The sequence below is a fragment of the Eretmochelys imbricata genome, chromosome 11, assembly GCF_965152235.1.
Source record: "Eretmochelys imbricata isolate rEreImb1 chromosome 11, rEreImb1.hap1, whole genome shotgun sequence".
NCBI lineage: Eukaryota > Metazoa > Chordata > Testudines > Cheloniidae > Eretmochelys > Eretmochelys imbricata.
Window position 1 is genome coordinate 44,325,581 of NC_135582.1, and position 17,753 is coordinate 44,343,333.

At 43.1% G+C, this 17,753-nt stretch overlaps 1 protein-coding gene across 2 annotated transcripts in view; it reads left to right on the forward strand.

Moving 5' to 3' along the window:
* The window catches only part of AGPS (alkylglycerone phosphate synthase), a 141,087-nt gene that overhangs the window by 77,514 nt on the left and 45,820 nt on the right, over positions 1-17,753 (forward strand). For both annotated transcript variants that reach the window (XM_077829877.1, XM_077829878.1), the window contains exon 13: positions 7,761-7,837. In XM_077829877.1, coding sequence (XP_077686003.1) covers positions 7,761-7,837 — 77 coding nt within the window. The remainder of the gene's footprint in view (positions 1-7,760; positions 7,838-17,753) is intronic.

Below are 17,753 nucleotides of genomic sequence, written 5' to 3' on the forward strand. Positions count from 1 at the left end.
GGCACTGGAGATGGAGAAGGCAAAGGCTGAGCGGAATCTACTGGATAACCCTAACCACCCTTCCCCAACAGTCCACAAATGGGAGCAACTGTGTCCACAGTATGATAAATCCAGTGATATTGCTGAATATTTTCTCACCTTTGAGAGACTGTGCACTCTCCATAAAATTCCTGAAGCTCACAAGATGACCACATTGGTTGCAAAATTAACTGGAAGAGCTCTGGACATATTCAATAAGATGCCTATTGATGAGGCTTCTGACTATAATCAGTTCAAGGATTTGGTTTTAAAGCAATTTCAAATTACATCTGAAACGTACAGAGTAAAATTTCAAACCCTTAAGAGAGGCCCTGGACTAAGTAATGTGGCTTATCTAAACCAGATGAAGGATCTGTTAAATAAATGGCCCCAAGGAAGGGGTGTCACTAGTTTTGACGGAAAGTGTGATTTGATAGCTAAGGAGCAATTCCTGAATATGTCCCTGGAGAAAATAAAACAGTGTTTATGGGATAAGGAAATGGACTCAGCAGAAAGTCTTGCTGCTTATGCTGATCGATACGAGCAGTCCCAGACGGCCAGAGAGGCGGGGCAAGCCGGAACAAAATGGGTGGAGGGAGGAGAGAGGAACAACCCTGGTCGCAGTTGGAGCAGATACCAGAAGGGACACCCTCAGACCACCCCCTACTCCCTGGGGCAGCCCAAGGCCCCAACTACACACCAAGGAATGCTCCAGACACCTTATCGTCCTGCCACACTGTTCTCCAGCAACCCACCTCGCCCCAGTGACCCATCAGCTGGACGATGTTTTAAGTGTAATGAGCCGGGGCATGTGAAGGCCAACTGCCCCAAGAACCCCAACAGATTACAGTTCATTGCACCAGAATCATACCAGAGGTCCTCAGGCCCAGATACCTCCCAGACACCCTCAGAGTGGAGGGAAACTGTGAGTGTGGGCGGGCAGAAGGTCACCGCGTGGAGGGACACCGGAGCACAGGTGTCGGCTATCCATGCTTCCTTAGTGGACCCCAATTTAATCGACCCAGAGATGCAAGTGACAATTCAGCCCTTCAAGTCCAACTCTTTCAATTTGCCTACAGCCAAGTTGCCTGTCCAGTACACGGGTTGGTCAGGAACGTGGACTTTTGCAGTCTATGATGATTATCCCATCCCCATGCTGTTGGAGGAAGACTTGGCCAGTCATGTGAAGCTAGCCAAGAGGGTGGGAATGGTCACCCTCAGCCCGGCTAAACAAGCCGTCCCGCCTAGCTCTGTTCTGGAAACTTCTGCCAGGACCTGGTCAGAGGTGATGGACCCGGACCCCATGCCAACATCTACAACAGCAGTAGTGGATCCAGTCCCAGAGACCCAGACAGAGCCAGTCCCAGAACTGGCAGCAGCCGATAACCCTACACGAGAGGCTCAGCCAGAGCCTGAACCCCAACATAGTGCACCAGCAGAGAGTGGTTCACAGTAAATGGAAACAGCCCCATCCCCTACATCACTTCCAGAGGGACCAAGCCTAGGTCCACAATCCAATGAGGAACTGATGTCTCCAACATCAAGGGAACAGTTCCAGACCAAAGAGGAAGCAGATGAAAGCCTCCAGAGAGCTTGGACGGCGGCACGGAGCAACCCACCGCCTCTCAGCTCTTCTAATCGATCCAGGTTTGTTGTAGAAAGAGGACTTTTATACAAGGAAACTCTTTCTGGTGGACACCAGGAAGACTGGCATCCTCAGAGACAGTTGGTAGTTTCAACTAAGTACCAGGTAAAGCTCTTGAGCTTGGCCCACGATCATCCTAGTGGCCATGCTGGGGTGCACAGGACCAAAGACCGTTTGGGGAGGTCATTCCCCTGGGAGGGAATGGGCAAGGATGTTTCTACCTATGTCCGGTCTTGTGAGGTATGCCAAAGAGTGGGAAAACCCCAAGACCAGGTCAAAGCCTCTCTCCAGCCACTCCCCATCATTGAAGTTCCATTTCAGCGAGTAGCTGTGGATATTCTGGGTCCTTTTCTGAAAAAGACACCCAGAGGAAAGCAGTACATACTGACTTTCATGTATTTTGCCACCCGATGGCCAGAAGCAGTAGCTCTAAGCAACACCCTGGCTAAAAGTGTGTGCCAGGCACTAGCAGACATTTTTGCCAGGGTAGGTTGGCCCTCCGATATCCTCACAGATGCAGGAACTAATTTCCTGGCAGGAACTATGGAAAGCCTTTGGGAAGCTCATGGGGTGAATCACTTGGTTGCCACCCCTTACCATCATCAAACAAATGGCCTGGGGGAGAAATTTAATGGGACTTTGGGGGCCATGATACGTAAATTCGTAAATGAGCACTCCAATGATTGGGACCTAGTGTTGCAGCAGTTGCTCTTTGCCTACAGAGCTGTACCACATCCCAGTTTAGGGTTTTCACCATTTGAACTTGTATATGGCCGCGAGGTTAAGGGGCCATTACAATTGGTGAAGCAGCAATGGGAGGGGTTTACACCTTCTCCAGGAACTAACATTCTGGACTTTGTTAGTCCAGAACACCCAATCTACAGAACACCCTCTGAACCTCTTTAGCCCTTGCTAAAGAAAACCTAAAGGATGCTCAAAAAGAGCAAAAAACTTGGTATGATAAACATGCCAGAGAGCATTCCTTCAAAGTAGGGGACCAGATCATGGTCTTAAAGGAGCTCCAGGCCCATAAAATGGAAGCATCGTGGGAAGGGCCATTCACAGTCCAGGAGCTCCTGGGAGCTGTTAATTATCTCATGGCATTCCCCACCTCCAACCAAAAGCCTAAGGTGTACCATATTAATTCTCTAAAGCCCTTTTATTCCAGAGAATTAAAGGTTTGTCCGTTTACAGCCCAAGGAGGAGATGACGCTGAGTGGCCCGAAGGTGTCTACTACAAAGGGAAACGTGCTGGTGGCGTGGAAGAGGTGAACCTCTCCATGACCCTTGGGCGTATGCAGTGACAGTAGATCAAGGAGCTGTGCATTAGCTACGCGCCGACGTTCTCAGCCACCCCAGGACTGACTGAACGGGCATACCACTCCATCGACACAGGTAATGCTCACCCAATTAAAGTCCAACCTTATCGGGTGTCTCCTCAAGCTAAAACTGCTATAGAACGGGAGATCCAGGATATGCTACAGATGGGGGTAATCCACCCCTCTGGCAGTGCATGGGCATCTCCAGTGGTTCTAGTTCCCAAACCAGATGGGGAGATACGTTTTTGCGTGGACTACCGTAAGCTAAATGCTGTAACTCACCCAGACAACTATCTAATGTCACGCACAGATGAACTATTAGAGAAACTGGGACGGGCCCAGTTCATCTCTACCGTGGACTTAACCAAGGGTTACTGGCAGGTACCGCTAGATTAATCCCCAAGCAAAGGTCAGCCTTCACCACACATGTCAGGCTATATGAATTTAATGTACTCCCTTTCGGGCTGTGGAATGAACCCGCCACCTTCCAAAGCCTTGTAGATGGTCTCCGAGCAGGATTTGGAGAATATGCAGTTGCCTACCTTGACGACGTGGCCATATTTTCGGATTCCTGGGCAGAACACCTGGAACATCTACAAAAAGTCTTCGAGCGCATAAGGGAAGCAGGACTAACTGTTAAGGCTAAGAAGTGTCAAATAGGCCTAAACAGAGTGACTTACCTTGGACACCAGGTGAGTCAAGGAACTATCAACCCCTTACAGGCCAAAGTGGATGCTATCCAAAAGTGGCATGTCCCAAAGTCAAAGAAACAGGTCCAATCCTCCTTAGGCTTGGCCGGTTATTACAGGCGATTTGTACCACAATACAGCCAAATCGCTGCCCCACTGACAGACCTAACCAAAAAGAAACAGCCAAATGCCATTCAGTGGACTGAAGAGTGTCAGAAGGCCTTTAACCAGCTGAAAGCGACACTCATGTCTGACCCTGTGCTAAGGGCCCCAGACTTTGACAAACCGTTCCTAGTAACCACAGATGCGTCCGAGCGTGATGTGGGAGCAGTTTTAATACAGGAAGGACCTGATCAAGAATTCCATCCTGTAGTGTTCCTCAGCAAGAAGCTGTCTGAGAGAGAAAGCAACTGGTCAGTCACTGAAAAAGAATGTTACGCCATTGTCTATGCTCTGGAAAAGCTACGCCCATATGTTTGGGGACGGCGTTTCCACCTGCAAACCGACCATGCTGCGCTACAGTGGCTTCATACTGCCACGGGAAATAACAAAAAACTTATTCGGTGGAGTTTAGCTCTCCAAGATTTTGATTTCGACATCCAACACATCTCGGGAGCTTCTAACAAAGTGGCTGATGCACTCTCCCGTGAAAGTTTCCCAGAATCAACTGGTTAAAATCGTCCTTGAGATGTGGAAAATATTGTTAGTCTTTATATACTTGGTAGTATATTAAGAGGTGCATTTACTCTGTTTTCTCCTAGAGCTCCAGGAAGAAATCACAGCCAGCGTTTCACCCTATCTGTGATTTGGGGGGCGTGTCATAAATATAAAGGGAAGGGTAAACACCTTTAAAATCCCTCCTGGCCAGAAGAAAAACCCTTTCACCTGTAAGGGGTTAAGAAGCTAAGATAAACTTGCTGGCACCTGACCAAAATGACCAATGAGGAGACAAGATACTTTTCAAAGCTGGAGGTGGGAAAAGCAAAGGTTCTCTCGATCTGTGTGATGCTTTTGCCGGGAACAGAAAAGGAATGGAGTCTTAGAACTTAGTAAGTAATCTAGCTAGATATGCGTTTGATTCTGTTTTGTTTAAACGGCTGATAAAATAAGTTGTGCTGAATGGAATGTATATTCCTGTTTTTGTGTCTTTTTGTAACTTAAGGTTTTGCCTAAAGGGATTCTCTGTTTTGAATCTGATTACCCTGTAAGGTATTTACCATCCTGATTTTACAGAGGTGATTTTTTTACTTTTTCTTCAATTAAAATTCTTCTTTTAAGAACCTGATTGCTTTTTCATTGTTCTTAAGATCCAAGGGTTTGGGTCTGTGTTCACCTATGCAAATTGGTGAGGATTTTTATCAAGCCTTCCCCAGGAAAGGGGGTGTAGGGCTTGGGGGGATTTTGGGAGGAAAGACGTTTCCAAGTGGGCTCTTTCTGTTATTTTTGTTAGACACTTGGTGGTGGCTGCAATAAAGTCCCAGGGCAAAAGGTAAAATAGTTTGTACCTTGGGGAAGTTTTAACTTAAGCTGGTAAAAATAAGCTTAGGGGGTTTTTCATGCAGGTCCCCACATCTGTACCCTAGAGTTCAGAGTGGGGAAGGAACCTTGACAAGGGGCATTGGTATGCAAATCTACTCTAGAAAGCTATTTCCAGTTAAAGTAAAAGCATATGCATTCCTTGTGGAGTTGTGTATGCATTGTGTAGTGAGGAAATGAAAATGAGTGAATGCATTGTGACTTGCGTGCTAGACTTCAGTGTTTAATAGTCTTCAGTTACTGTCTTTTTTTGTAGCTAACCCATATTTTTACCTTTTCAAAATGGAAGTTCTGTAATGTATTCTGACTGAGGCTATACCTGAACACAATACAGAAAATTAAACGGTTACAGAATAAACCAGCCCCTTTGCGTACTAGGGTATCTTGCAGAGAGCACATTACATTTGGTACTGTTTGTTTATGGATGTGAATCAATGCAATGTGATTGACATATGAAGACTTAGTTTAGATGCTGACTACCTGAGATTTTTCATTGAAGTGATAGCATGACAGTTAGCTTGAGACCTATCATGAAGGTATCAGTCTCCTGATTTAAATAGGAGGATGCTGATGGCAACATGCTTTCAGTGAGGGACTTAAGTCCTGGAAGTCACTTATCCTTGGGTCCAACAAACTCAGGGTGTGTGGAACTTTAGGGTATGTAGCAAGGTCTGCCGGTCCCTCCCAGGTTTTTGAGGAAGAGTGCTTTGAGGGGTAAATGAAGTGGGGGAGTAGTAATGACTAGTCCAGGGGTGGGCAAACTTTTTGGCCCGAGGGCCACATCAGGGTTGCGAAGAATCACCTCCCCAAACAGCCTGGCTTCCGCCCCCCTCCTATTTCCCTCCCCCTCCCAGGACCCCACCCCATCTAACTGCTCCCTGTCCACCCCCGGGACCCTCTGCCTCTTATTCAACCTTTCCACCCTGTTACCATGCTGCTCAGAGCAGCAGGAGCTCACAGCCCCACCAGAGCCAGTCATGCCACCCACGCTGCCCGGCAGGAGTGGCTGGCCAGAGTGCTGGCAGTGCAGCAGCGTTGCTGTGGGGGATGGGGGACAGTGGGGAAGGGGCCGGGGGTAGTCTCCCCGACCAGGAGCTCAGGGGCCAGGAAGGTCCTGCGGGCAGAATGTGGCCCACGGTCCATAGTTTGCCCACCTATGGACTAGTCCCAATAACAGGAATGGGGGGGAGGGGAAATACATCGTTCTTAAGGACTTAGATCTTTGATATCTTCTGTATTCTATTATAGTGAATGTGTACCTATAGCAAAGGACAGATGCATTTTTAAAATTTGAAATTGCAAGTTTAGATTTAAAATTTACTAACATAGTTGAAATGATTTGAAAACTGGTCCTCCACTCAGGCTTAGACCTGAGTTTAGGGTTGTTTCACTTATTCTTATCAACTTCAAGTACTTTTAAACAGTTCTCTCCATTGTTTTAAGTGTTCGTGAGATAGTTAATGGCTGCTGGAAAAACATAAACCCTGAACCTATTTCTTAAGCATGCAAAACATCTTCCAGTTTCTTTTAAAGGTTGTGGTTGAGTAAATTATTGTCCTTTATTGCCTTAACTGATGCAGCCTTTTTGTGTTTGTCAATTTTCCATGCACATTTGTCATTCATCAAATGTATATAGAGGTGTACTTTTTGCAACTTGTTCTTATCTTAGTATGCGAAGGAGAGTTGTTCTTTTTAGTGAAGAGGAAAGAAGGCTAATGAATTACTGAAGTTCGTGCTTTATTCAGGAGAAAATACTTTGAAGTATTTTACAAGGAAGTATTTGGAAATACCATGTAATAGTGCATAACTTTTTTATGAATTGGGCTCACAGCATGTAAGCCAGATGTAAGGCTATTAAAATGAAGCAGTTGTGGGAGTTCAGACATTGCTAGTAACTGAAAACAATGGAAAGCACAGTAAAAGGCTTTCATCTCAATTCAACCCAGTCCTGAGGCATAGATGTTAATTTAACAGACTCCAAGATGCCATTTATGTATTCTGGTAATTTTAATTCTGTGTATGTGATTAAGGAAGCAATTACTAGTTTTATGTAGAGAAATCTGCACAAGTGATATAACCAAGAAGGGGGAAAACGCTATACACTTTACTTCATTTTTGGATATCTGTTTCAATGGTTTGGCATAACTTAAAGAAATAAAACCAGCAACGACTAATTTCTGTTCCATTAAAAAATGGAGTGTGGTTTAAACTTTCTGTGTGCCATATCCTTGTGATGACCTGAACAAAGATTAATCAGAATTACATGTCTGAATGAAGATATGGTATTGGGATAAATTTAACATGCTATTCGCCACATATTCCTTTTGAATAACAATTAATGAAAAACATTTCTCTAAAATCTCATAAAGGAGATTTCTTCATTAAATTTTAGGTTACAAAAACTAAAATGTTCAAAGTCCTTTCTCAGAGCTTTACCTATAAATTCCCTTATCAGAGTTCATTACATGATGAAATAAGATCAGAATTCTGAAAATCTTGCTGCTATTATTGACTTGTTAACTTATTGTTTCCTCTTTTTCCCATCCCCCAAAGGGCATGCTCTTAAACCACAGGTTGCTTCAATTTTTACATCATTTTTGGATGGGCTGAAAAAATTCTACATCACAAAGGTATTTAATATTTAATGTAATGCTATTTAGCAGTTTAAGGATTCAGAAAGTTTCTAGTACATTGTCTCATGATTTGAGGTGCTCTCGAAATGTAACAAGTGTAACAGTGCAGAAATTTCACATAATGGTTCAAGGATCTCAAGGAGATGGTGTGGGGATAGCTTGTTTTGCTATCAGGATTCCCATTCTGAATGCTACACTGCAGCAAATTAAATTGACTTTTTCTGTGCAATAATATTCATTTTAAAGTATAAAAACTAAATACTTGCACTACTTTATGTTCAGTTTTGCACAAACATTAACTAGTCCTCATAACTCCCATATGAAATAGGTATTGTCTTTCTACTACTCTCAGTGTAATATGGGATAAGATTCATAGATTCGTGGTTTCCAAGGCCAGAAGGGACCATTGTGATCATCTAGTCTTACCTACTTTATTACATAGTCCATAGAACTTCCCCCAAAATAATTCCCAGAGCATATCTTTTAGAAGAACATCCAGGCTTGATTTAGAAATGGTCAGTGATGGGGAATCCACCATGACCCTTTTATAAATTGTCACAATGGTTAATCATAGAAATGTAGGACTAGAAGGAACCTCAATAGGCCATCTAGTCCAGTCCCCTGCACTGAGGCAGAACTACGTATGACAGGTCTTTTGTCTACCGTATTCTTTAAAACTTCCAGTGACGGAGATTCCACAGCCTCCCTAGGCAATTTTCCAGTGCTTAACTACTCTTACAGTTAGGGAGTTTTTCCTAATGCCTAACCTAAATATCCCTTGCTGCAATTTAAGCCCTTTAATTCTTATCCTGTCCTCAGTAGTTTAGATCAATTTATCATGCCCCCCTTTTTATACCAACCTTTCAGGAACTTGAAGATTATCACCATGTCCCCACTCAGTCTTCTCTTCTCTTTGGAATAAACAGCCCAATTTTTTTCAATCTTTCCTTGTAGGCCGTGTTTTCTCTAGACCATAATAATTTTTGTTGCTCTCCTCTGGACTTTCTCCAGTTTGTCCACATTGTTCGTGAAGTGTGATGTCCAGAACTAGACACAATACTCCAGTTGGTGTCAAGTATCAGGGGTAGCCGTGTTAGTCTGTATCCACAAAAACATCAAGGAGTCTGATGGCACCTTAAAGACTAACAGATTTATTTGGGCATAAGCTTTCGTGGGTAAAACACCAATTCTTCAAATGAAGTTTAGATGCAGACTCCAGTTGAGGCCTTATCAATGCTGAGTAGTGCTTCTCATGTCTTGCTCACAACACTCCTGCTAATTCATCCCAGAATGATGTTTGCTTTATTTGCAACAGTATTACATTGTTGACTCGAATTTAGTTTGTGATCTACGATAAAACTCCTATCCTTTTCTGTGCTACTCCTTCGTTGGCAGTCATTTCTCATTTTCTATTTGTGCAATTGATTATTCCTTCTTAAGTGTAGTACTTTACATTTTGTCCTTATTGAATTTCATCCTATTTATTTCAGACCGTGTCTCCAATTTGTCAAGATCATTTTGAATTCTAATCCTGGTCTCCAAAGCACTTGCAACCCCTCCCAGCTTTGTATTGTCCACAAACTTTAAGTGTATTTTCTATACCATTATCCAAATCATTTATGAAGATAGTGAATAGAACCGGACCTAGGACACAACCCTGTGGCACCCTACATGGTTTGCCCTTCTAGCTTGATTTTGAACCATTGATAACTACTGAGTATACTTTTCCAACCAGTTGTGCACGCACCTTATAATAGGTTCATGTAGACTATATTTCTTCTTCGAGTGCTATTATGTGTCCATTTTACGTTAAGTGTGCACGAGCTGCTTGCAGTCACCAGAAATTTTTCTCCCAGTAACATCCATTGGGTTGGCCCCAGCACCACCACCCCGGTGCCACACACTGGCACAAGGGGTCCAGCAAAACCCCCACTCTCTGTTCCTTCTTACTACCTGTGACGGTCGCTGGAACTGCTCCTCTTGCTGTGGCGAACTCTTCTTAGTGGTCTTGGTTTACTTTCTTTCACCCCTGTTCTTTATTTCTCATTTGAACTGTTGTCAATTTGATGTACATTTGTTAGTTGGCATGTTTCACTTTATCAGTCTTCATCCACTCCTGGTGTCGGGGAATGCCTCGGTCTCTGGGTTTCAAGCGTAACCTGCACTCCAGTTGTCTGATGTGCTGGGAGAGACTCGTATCTGGGATCTCTGCCAGATCTGCCGGGACTTGAAGTCCCATACTAAGAAAGACCAGGAGGCCAGGTTGAAATCTTTCCTGATGGAGGCAGTGCTTGACCCGTGTCAGAGCCAGGCTAGTCAGACTCAGCACTGAGTACCTTGTCGTTGGTGCGGGGTGCTCCTCCTGCTCTGAGAGTCTCTCAGACCTGTTCCCCTTCACTGGTGTCAAGGAAAAAACCATAAGAAGCTGCTGGATGAGAGGGGGCGTTCCCCAACTCTAAAGAAAACCAAGCACTGGGAGCACAGCAGAGTGCGACCTAAGTCTGGCCACTCTTCTGCCCTCGTTCCGACGGCAATACCATCGGACTCCATCCAGTGTGCAGGCTCTGAGTCCGGTCCCAGACCAACCTACAGCACCGGAGGGACAGTGTGGCACCAGCAGGATCATGGTAGCGTCTACCCCAGAGGCATTTGTTGCGGCCATTAACTTGCTGGCGCTTTCGGTACCGCAGCTGCCGGGAATACAAGAGTTGGTGGTGTCTGTGCTGGTGAGCAGAAAGGGAACATGTTCCAAATTCCCATGCGGTATCGAGGCCCCTTGAAGGGATTTAGACACAGACAACTGCCCCCATCTGCCTCAGTTCCTGGTTGGCCCAGACAGATATTTGGAGGTAGCCAAACAGAACTTTTTGATGGGATGCCCAAAAGCATTATAGCAATTCCCATGCCATTGGTTTCTGTCCCTCCTTTGTCTTCGGACCGCCTATCTCACTTCAGCTCGGCCTGGTCTCTTATCACCACCAGACCACTGGTTGCTGAAGGCTGTGAAAAGGGGTTATACACTCCAGTTAATTTCCACACCTCCCTTCCCCATCCTTCTTCAGAAAGCCTTCTCACAAGCAACTTCTCGACCAGCAGGTGCAAGCTCTTCTCCTAGCCGTGGAGGAGGTTCCTTGGGATTTAAGAGAGAAGGGGGTTTACTACTGATATTTCCTAATTCCAAAGGCCAATAGGGGTCTCTGACTCATTTTAGACCCGTGCCTTCTCAACGGCTATCTCAAAAACCTGAAGTTACTCCCATTGGCCGGGAATGGCGAACTGCGGCCACTGGGAGCTGCGGGGGGCTGTGCCTGCAGATGGTCAATGTAAACAAAATGTCTCGCAGCCCACCAGTGGATAACCCTGATGGGCCATGTGCCAAAGGTTGCCAATCCCTGCTCTAGGTGCTTCCAAATTGATTGTTTGCTTCATTATCTTTCCAGGTACCAATATTAAGCTGACTAGACTATAATTCCTTGGTTGTCCTTATTCCCATTTTATAGATAGGTACTGTATTTGCCCTTTTCCAGTCCATGGGGACCGTTCTTGTTCTCCACAAGTTTGCAAAGATAATGGCTCTGAGATCTCTTCTGCCAGTTCTTTAAGTGTTTTACGATTTATTTCATTAGGCCCTGCTGACTTGAAGACATCTAGATTGTCTAAGTAATTCTTAACTTATTCTTTTCGTATATTAGCCTCAGCTTCTATCCCATTACATTGATGTTCACTATGTTAGATGTCCAGTCACTGCTAACTTTTTTGGTGAAAACTGAAACAAAAAAGGCATTTAGCACTTCAGCCATTGCTGCGTGTTTTGTTATTGTTTTCCCCTCAGTGAGTAATTACTCACTGTTAAAAATGTATGCTTTATTTCCTGTCTGAATTAGTCTAGCTTCAACTTTCAGGCCTTTGATCATGCTGTACCTTTTCCTGATAGATTGAACAGCTTGTTATTAAATATTTGTTCTCTATGAGTAATCGTAGGTTGTAATCAAGTCACCCTTTAATCTTCCCTTTGTTAACCTCAATAGATAGACTCCAGGAGCTCAATCATTATAGGGCATATTTTCTAATCCTTTAGCCATTCTCATGGCTTTGGTCTGAACCCCCTCCAATTAATCAACATCCTTCTTGAACTGTGGACACCAGTACTGGACACAGTGTTCCAGCAACAGTCACGCCAGTGCCAAATACAGAGGTAAAATAACCTCTGTATTTCTACTCAAGATTCCCCTGTTCATGCATCCAAGAGTCACATGAGTCCTTTTGACCACATTGTCACCTTGGGAGCTCATGTTCAGCAGATTATTCAGGGAAGCAGTGACTGCAACAGATGTGGGAGCTGTGATGGATAGAGTCCCTCATTCTGTAAGTGTGACATAATGTTCTTTGTTCCTAGAGGTATATGTTTATATTTAGCCATATTAAAACACATATTGTTTGCTTGCACCCAGCTTACAAAGTGATCAAGATTGCTCTGTATCAATGACCTGTCCTCTTCATTTACCAATTTCTCAATTTTTTGTGTCATTTGCAAACTTATCAGTGATTTTGTTTTCTTCCAAGTCATGAATAAAAATGTTAATGTAGGACCAAAAACCGAACTATGTGGGACCTCACTAGAAACGCACTTGTTCGATGATGATTCGCTGTTTACAATTATCTTTTGAGACCGATCAGTCATCTTTTAATCCATTTTATATGTGCCATGTTAATTTTATATCTTTCTAGTTTTTTCATCAAAATGACAAGTTTCAGAGTACCAAGTCATATGTTTTACGGAAGTCTATTACATCAACATTGTTACCTTTTATCAGCCAAACTTGTAATCTCAAAAAAAAAAAAAAAAAAAAAAAGATACCAAGCTAGACAGGATCTGTTTTCCATAAACCCGTGTGATTGGCATTATTACGCCCTTTTATTCTTGATTAATTGAGTCATGTATCAGCTGCTCCATTATCTTATCTGGAATCTATGTCAGAGTGAGAGGCCTATAATTAGCCAGGTCATCCCGTTTACCATGTTTAATACTGGCACAATATAAGCTTTTTTTCAGTCTTCTGGGACTTACCCAGTGTTGCAAGACTTAATGAAAATCAACATTAACAGTCCAGCAAGATCCTTTGCCAGCTCTTTTAAAACTCTTGGATGCAAGTTATCCAGACATACTGATTTTAAAATGCTTAACTTTTGGTAATTCCAGAGATACCAGTGGAATGGAAAGAATGTTATCATATAAGACTACATCTGTTTTTTCCCAAAAACAGAACAGAAATGTTTATTGAACACTTATGCTTCTGCATTATTGAGAAATCTACCATTTCCATCCACTAATGGACCAATACCGTTAAGACTATATTTGCTTTTAATATACTTAAGGCAAATTGGTTGAAACTGTAGTAAAGAACAGAATTATCAGACACCTAGATGAACACAATATGTTGGGGAAGAGTCAGCATGGTTTTGTAAAGGGAAATCATGCCTCACCAATCTGTTATTATGTGAGAGTCTGAACAAGCATGTGGACAAGGATGACTTAGTCAATGTAATTGATTTTCTGAAAACCTTTGACATGGTCTCTCACCAAAGGCCCTTAAGAAAAGTCAGGAGTCTGAAGTAGGGCTCTACCATATTCACGACCATGAAAAACGCATCATGGACCTTGAAATCTGATCTCCCACCGTGAAATCTGGTCTTTTGTGTGCTTTTACCCTATACTATACAGATTTTACAGGGGAGACTAGTGTTTCTCAAATTGGGGATCTTGACCCAAAGGGAGTTGCGGGAGGGGAGGGCCACAAGGTTATTTTAGGGGGGTTATGGTATTGACACCTTTACTTCTGCTTTGATTTCAGAGCCAGGTAGCTGGAGAGTGGCGGCTGTTGGCTGGGCGCCCAGCTCTGAAGGCAGCACCCCTCCAGCAGCAGCGCAGAAGTAAGGGTAGCAATCCCATACCATGCCCTCCTTACTTTTGCACTGTGCTGGTGGCAGCTCTGCCTTCAGAGGTGGGCTCTTAGCCAGCAGCTGCTGCTCTCCAGCTGCGCTGCTCTCCAGCTGCCCAGCTCTGAATGCAGGGCCACCGCGAGCAGCAGCGCACAAGGGTAGCAGTACCGCAACACCCCCCCGCCCCCCCGCGCGCACACACACACACACAACAACCTTGCAAATCCTTCACAACTTCTTTTTGAGTCAGGACCCCTACAATTACCACACCGTGAAATTTCAGATTTAAATAGCTGAAATAATGTAATTTTATTATTTTTAAATCCTATGACCGTGAAATTGACCAAAATGGACCGTGAATTTGGTAGGGCCCTAGTCATAAGTAGGAATGTCCTCTCGTGGATCAGGAACTGGTTAAAAGATGGGAAACAAAGGGTAGGAATAAATAGTCAGTTTTCAGAATGGAGAGAGGTAAATAGCAGGATCCTGCTAGGGTCTGTACTGGGACCTGTTCTCCAACATATTCATAAATGATCTGGAAAAAAGAGTGAACACTGAAATGGCAAAATTGGCAGACAATATAAAATTACTCAGGATGGTTAAGACCAAAGCTGACTGCAAAGAGTTAAAAAGGGAACTTACAAAACAGAGGGATTTGGCAACAAAATGGCAGATGAAATTCTATAGCAATAAATGCAACATCATGCGTGTTGGAAAACATAATCCCAACTATGTATACAAACTGATGGGATCTAAACTGGCTGTTACCACTTGAGAAAAATCTTGGGTAGTTCTCTGAAAACAGCTGTTCAATGTGCAGCAGTGAAAAAAGCTAACAATGTTAGGAACCATTAGGAAAGGGATAGAAACTGACAGAAAATATAACGCCACTATATAAATCCGTGATATGCCCACACCTTGAATACTTCATGCAGTTCAATTGCCCCAACTCAAAAAAATATATATTCAAATTGGAAAAGGTACAGAGAAGGGCAGCAAAAATGATTAAGGGTGCAGAACAGTTCCATAAAAGGAGAGATTAAAAAGACTGGGACTGTTCAGTTTATAAAAGAGACAGATATGATAGACATCTATAAAATCATGAATGGTGTGGAGAGAGTCAATAATGAAATGCCGTTTACCCATTCCCATAATACAAGAACAACGGTCACAAAATGAAGTTAATAGGCAGCAGATTTAAAACAAAAGGAAGTACTACTTCATTCTCCCAGTCAACCTTTGGAACTCTTTGCCAGGGAATGTTGAGAAGGCCAAAAATATAACTGGGTTCAAAAAAGGATTAGATAAATTCGTGGAGGATAGTTCCATCAATGGCTATTAGCTAGGATGGTCAGGGATGCAACCCCATGCTTTGGGTGTCTCTAAACCTCTGACTGCCAGAAGCTGGGGTTGGATGATGGGGGATGGATCACTCAATAATTGCCCTGTTTTGTTCATTCCCTCTGTGGCATTGGCCACTGTCAGAAGACAGGATACTGGGCTAGATGGACCATTAGTCTGTCCCAGTATGGCTGTTTATGTTCTGAAAATGCCTTCTTATTGTGTCTCTCTCCCCTCCCACCCCCCCGCCCGGCACTTTTTAACAATGATCATTTAGAATTATAATCCGATCCTCCAAAACACTTGCAACCCCTCCCAGATTGCTATCGTCTGCAAACTTTGTAAGTGTACTCTGTATGCCATTATCTAAATCATTGATGAAGATATTGAAAAGAACCGGACCCAGAACTGATCCTTGCGGGACTCCATTCGTTTTGCCCTTCCAGCATGATTGTGAACCACTAATAACTACTCTCTGGGAATGGTTTTCCAACCAGTTATGCACGCACCTTATAGGAGCTCCATCTAGGTTGCCTTTCCCTAGTTTATGAGAAGGTCGTGCGCGACAGTATCAAAAGCTTTACTAAAGTCAAGATATACCACGTCTACCGCTTCCCCCTCTATCCACAAGGCCTGTTACTCTGTCAAAGAAAGCTATCAGGTTGGTTTGACATGATTTGTTCTTGACAAATCCATGCTGACTTACTTACAAATTAATTGCATAATTATTTTCTCCATTATCTTTCCAGGTATAAAAGTTAAGCTGGCTGGTCTATAATTCCCTGGATTGTCCTTATTTCCCTTTTTGTAGATTGGCACTATATTTGCCCTTTTCCAGTCTTCTGGAATCTCTCCCATCTTCTGTGACTTTTCAAACATAATTGTTAATGGCTCAGATATCTCCTCAATCAGCTCCTTGAGTATTCTAGGGTACATTTAATCAGGCCCTGATGACTTGAATACATCTAACTTTTCTAAGTAATTTTTAATTTGTTTCCCTATTTTAGCCTCTGATCCTACCCCATTTTCACTGGTGTTCACTATGTTAGACATCCAGTCACCGCTAACCTTCTTGGTGAAAACTGAAACAAAGAAGTAATTAAGCATCTCTGCCATTTCCACATTTTTTGTTATTGTTTACCTCCCCCACCCCAAGCCGCCATGAGTAACGGGCCTACCCTTTCTTTAGTCTTCCTCTTCCTTCTAATGTATTTGTAGAATGTTTTCTTGTTACTCTTTTATGTCTCTTGATCTCATTTTGTGCCTTGGCTTTTCTCATTTTGTCCCTACATACTTGTGTTGTTTATATTCATCCTTTGTAATTTTACGTAGTTTCCACTTTTTGTGGGACTTTTGTTTGTTTGTTTCCGATCATTGACGATCTCCTGGGTAAGCCAGGGTGGTCTCTTGCCCTACTTCCTATCTTTCCTACGCAGTGGGATATGCCGGTAATAATGTCTCTTTGAAAAATTGCCAACAGTCTTCAATTCCTTTCCCCCTTAGACTTGCTTCCCATGGGATCTTACCTACCAGCTCCCTGAGCTTGCTAAAGTCTGCCTTCTTGAAATCCACTGTCTTTATTTTGCTATTCTCCCTCCTACTGTTCCGTAAAATCATGAACTCTACCATTTCATGATCACTTTCACCCAAAAAGTTGGTGTCTTCCACTTTCAAAATCTCAGCTAGTTCCTCCCTATTTGTTAAAATCAAATCTAGAACAGCCTGTCCCCAGTAGCTTTCTCCACCTTTTGAAATAAAAAATTGTCTCCAATATATTCTAAGAACTTGTTGGATTTGTTGTGCTTTGCTATGTTATTTTCTCAACAGATGTCTAGGTAGTTGAAGTCCCCCATTACTACCAAGTCTTGTGCTTTGGATGATTTTGTTAGTTGCTTTAAAAAAGCCTCATCCACCTCTTTCTCCTGGTTAGGTGGTCTGTAGTAGACCCCCTTCCATGACATCACCTTTGTTTTTTGCCCTTTTATCCTTACCCAGAGACCTTGAACAAGGCTGTCTCCTATTTCCATCTGAACCTCAGTCCAAGTGTATACATTTTTTTATATATATGACACCACCGCCTCCTTTTTTCCCTCTTGTCCTTTGTGAGCAAGCTATACCCTTCTATAGCAATATTCCAGTCATGCATATTATCCCACCGAGTCTCTGCGATGCCAAGTATGTCATAGTTGTGTTTTGTTTACTACCATTTCGAGTTCTTCTTGCTTATTCTCCATACTTCTTGCATTAGTATACATCTATCACAAATGTCTATCTTAGTTTCCCATCTATGTAACTGGAATAATAACTTGCATCATAGCTATGTTGTGAAAATAAATTCATGTTTGTGACACATTCGGATGCTACAGTGAGCACCATAGAAAAGTCCATAAGGAAATTAGTAATCTTGTATCCAAATAAGGGTTTGATCAGTGTGAAGTATATAAGGCCTAGGGCTACACATTGAATGATCAGCATAAAGCAAAATATTGAATAGCTGCTTATTCAGTGAACTTGTTTATTCCATGCAGTAAACGAGGCAGTGTGCTGTGGAAAAAATAGTAATGATCACGTAGTTAGTGTATCCTAATGCAAGCACTTGAGAGCTTAATTAAGACTTCACAGGTAACTTTAG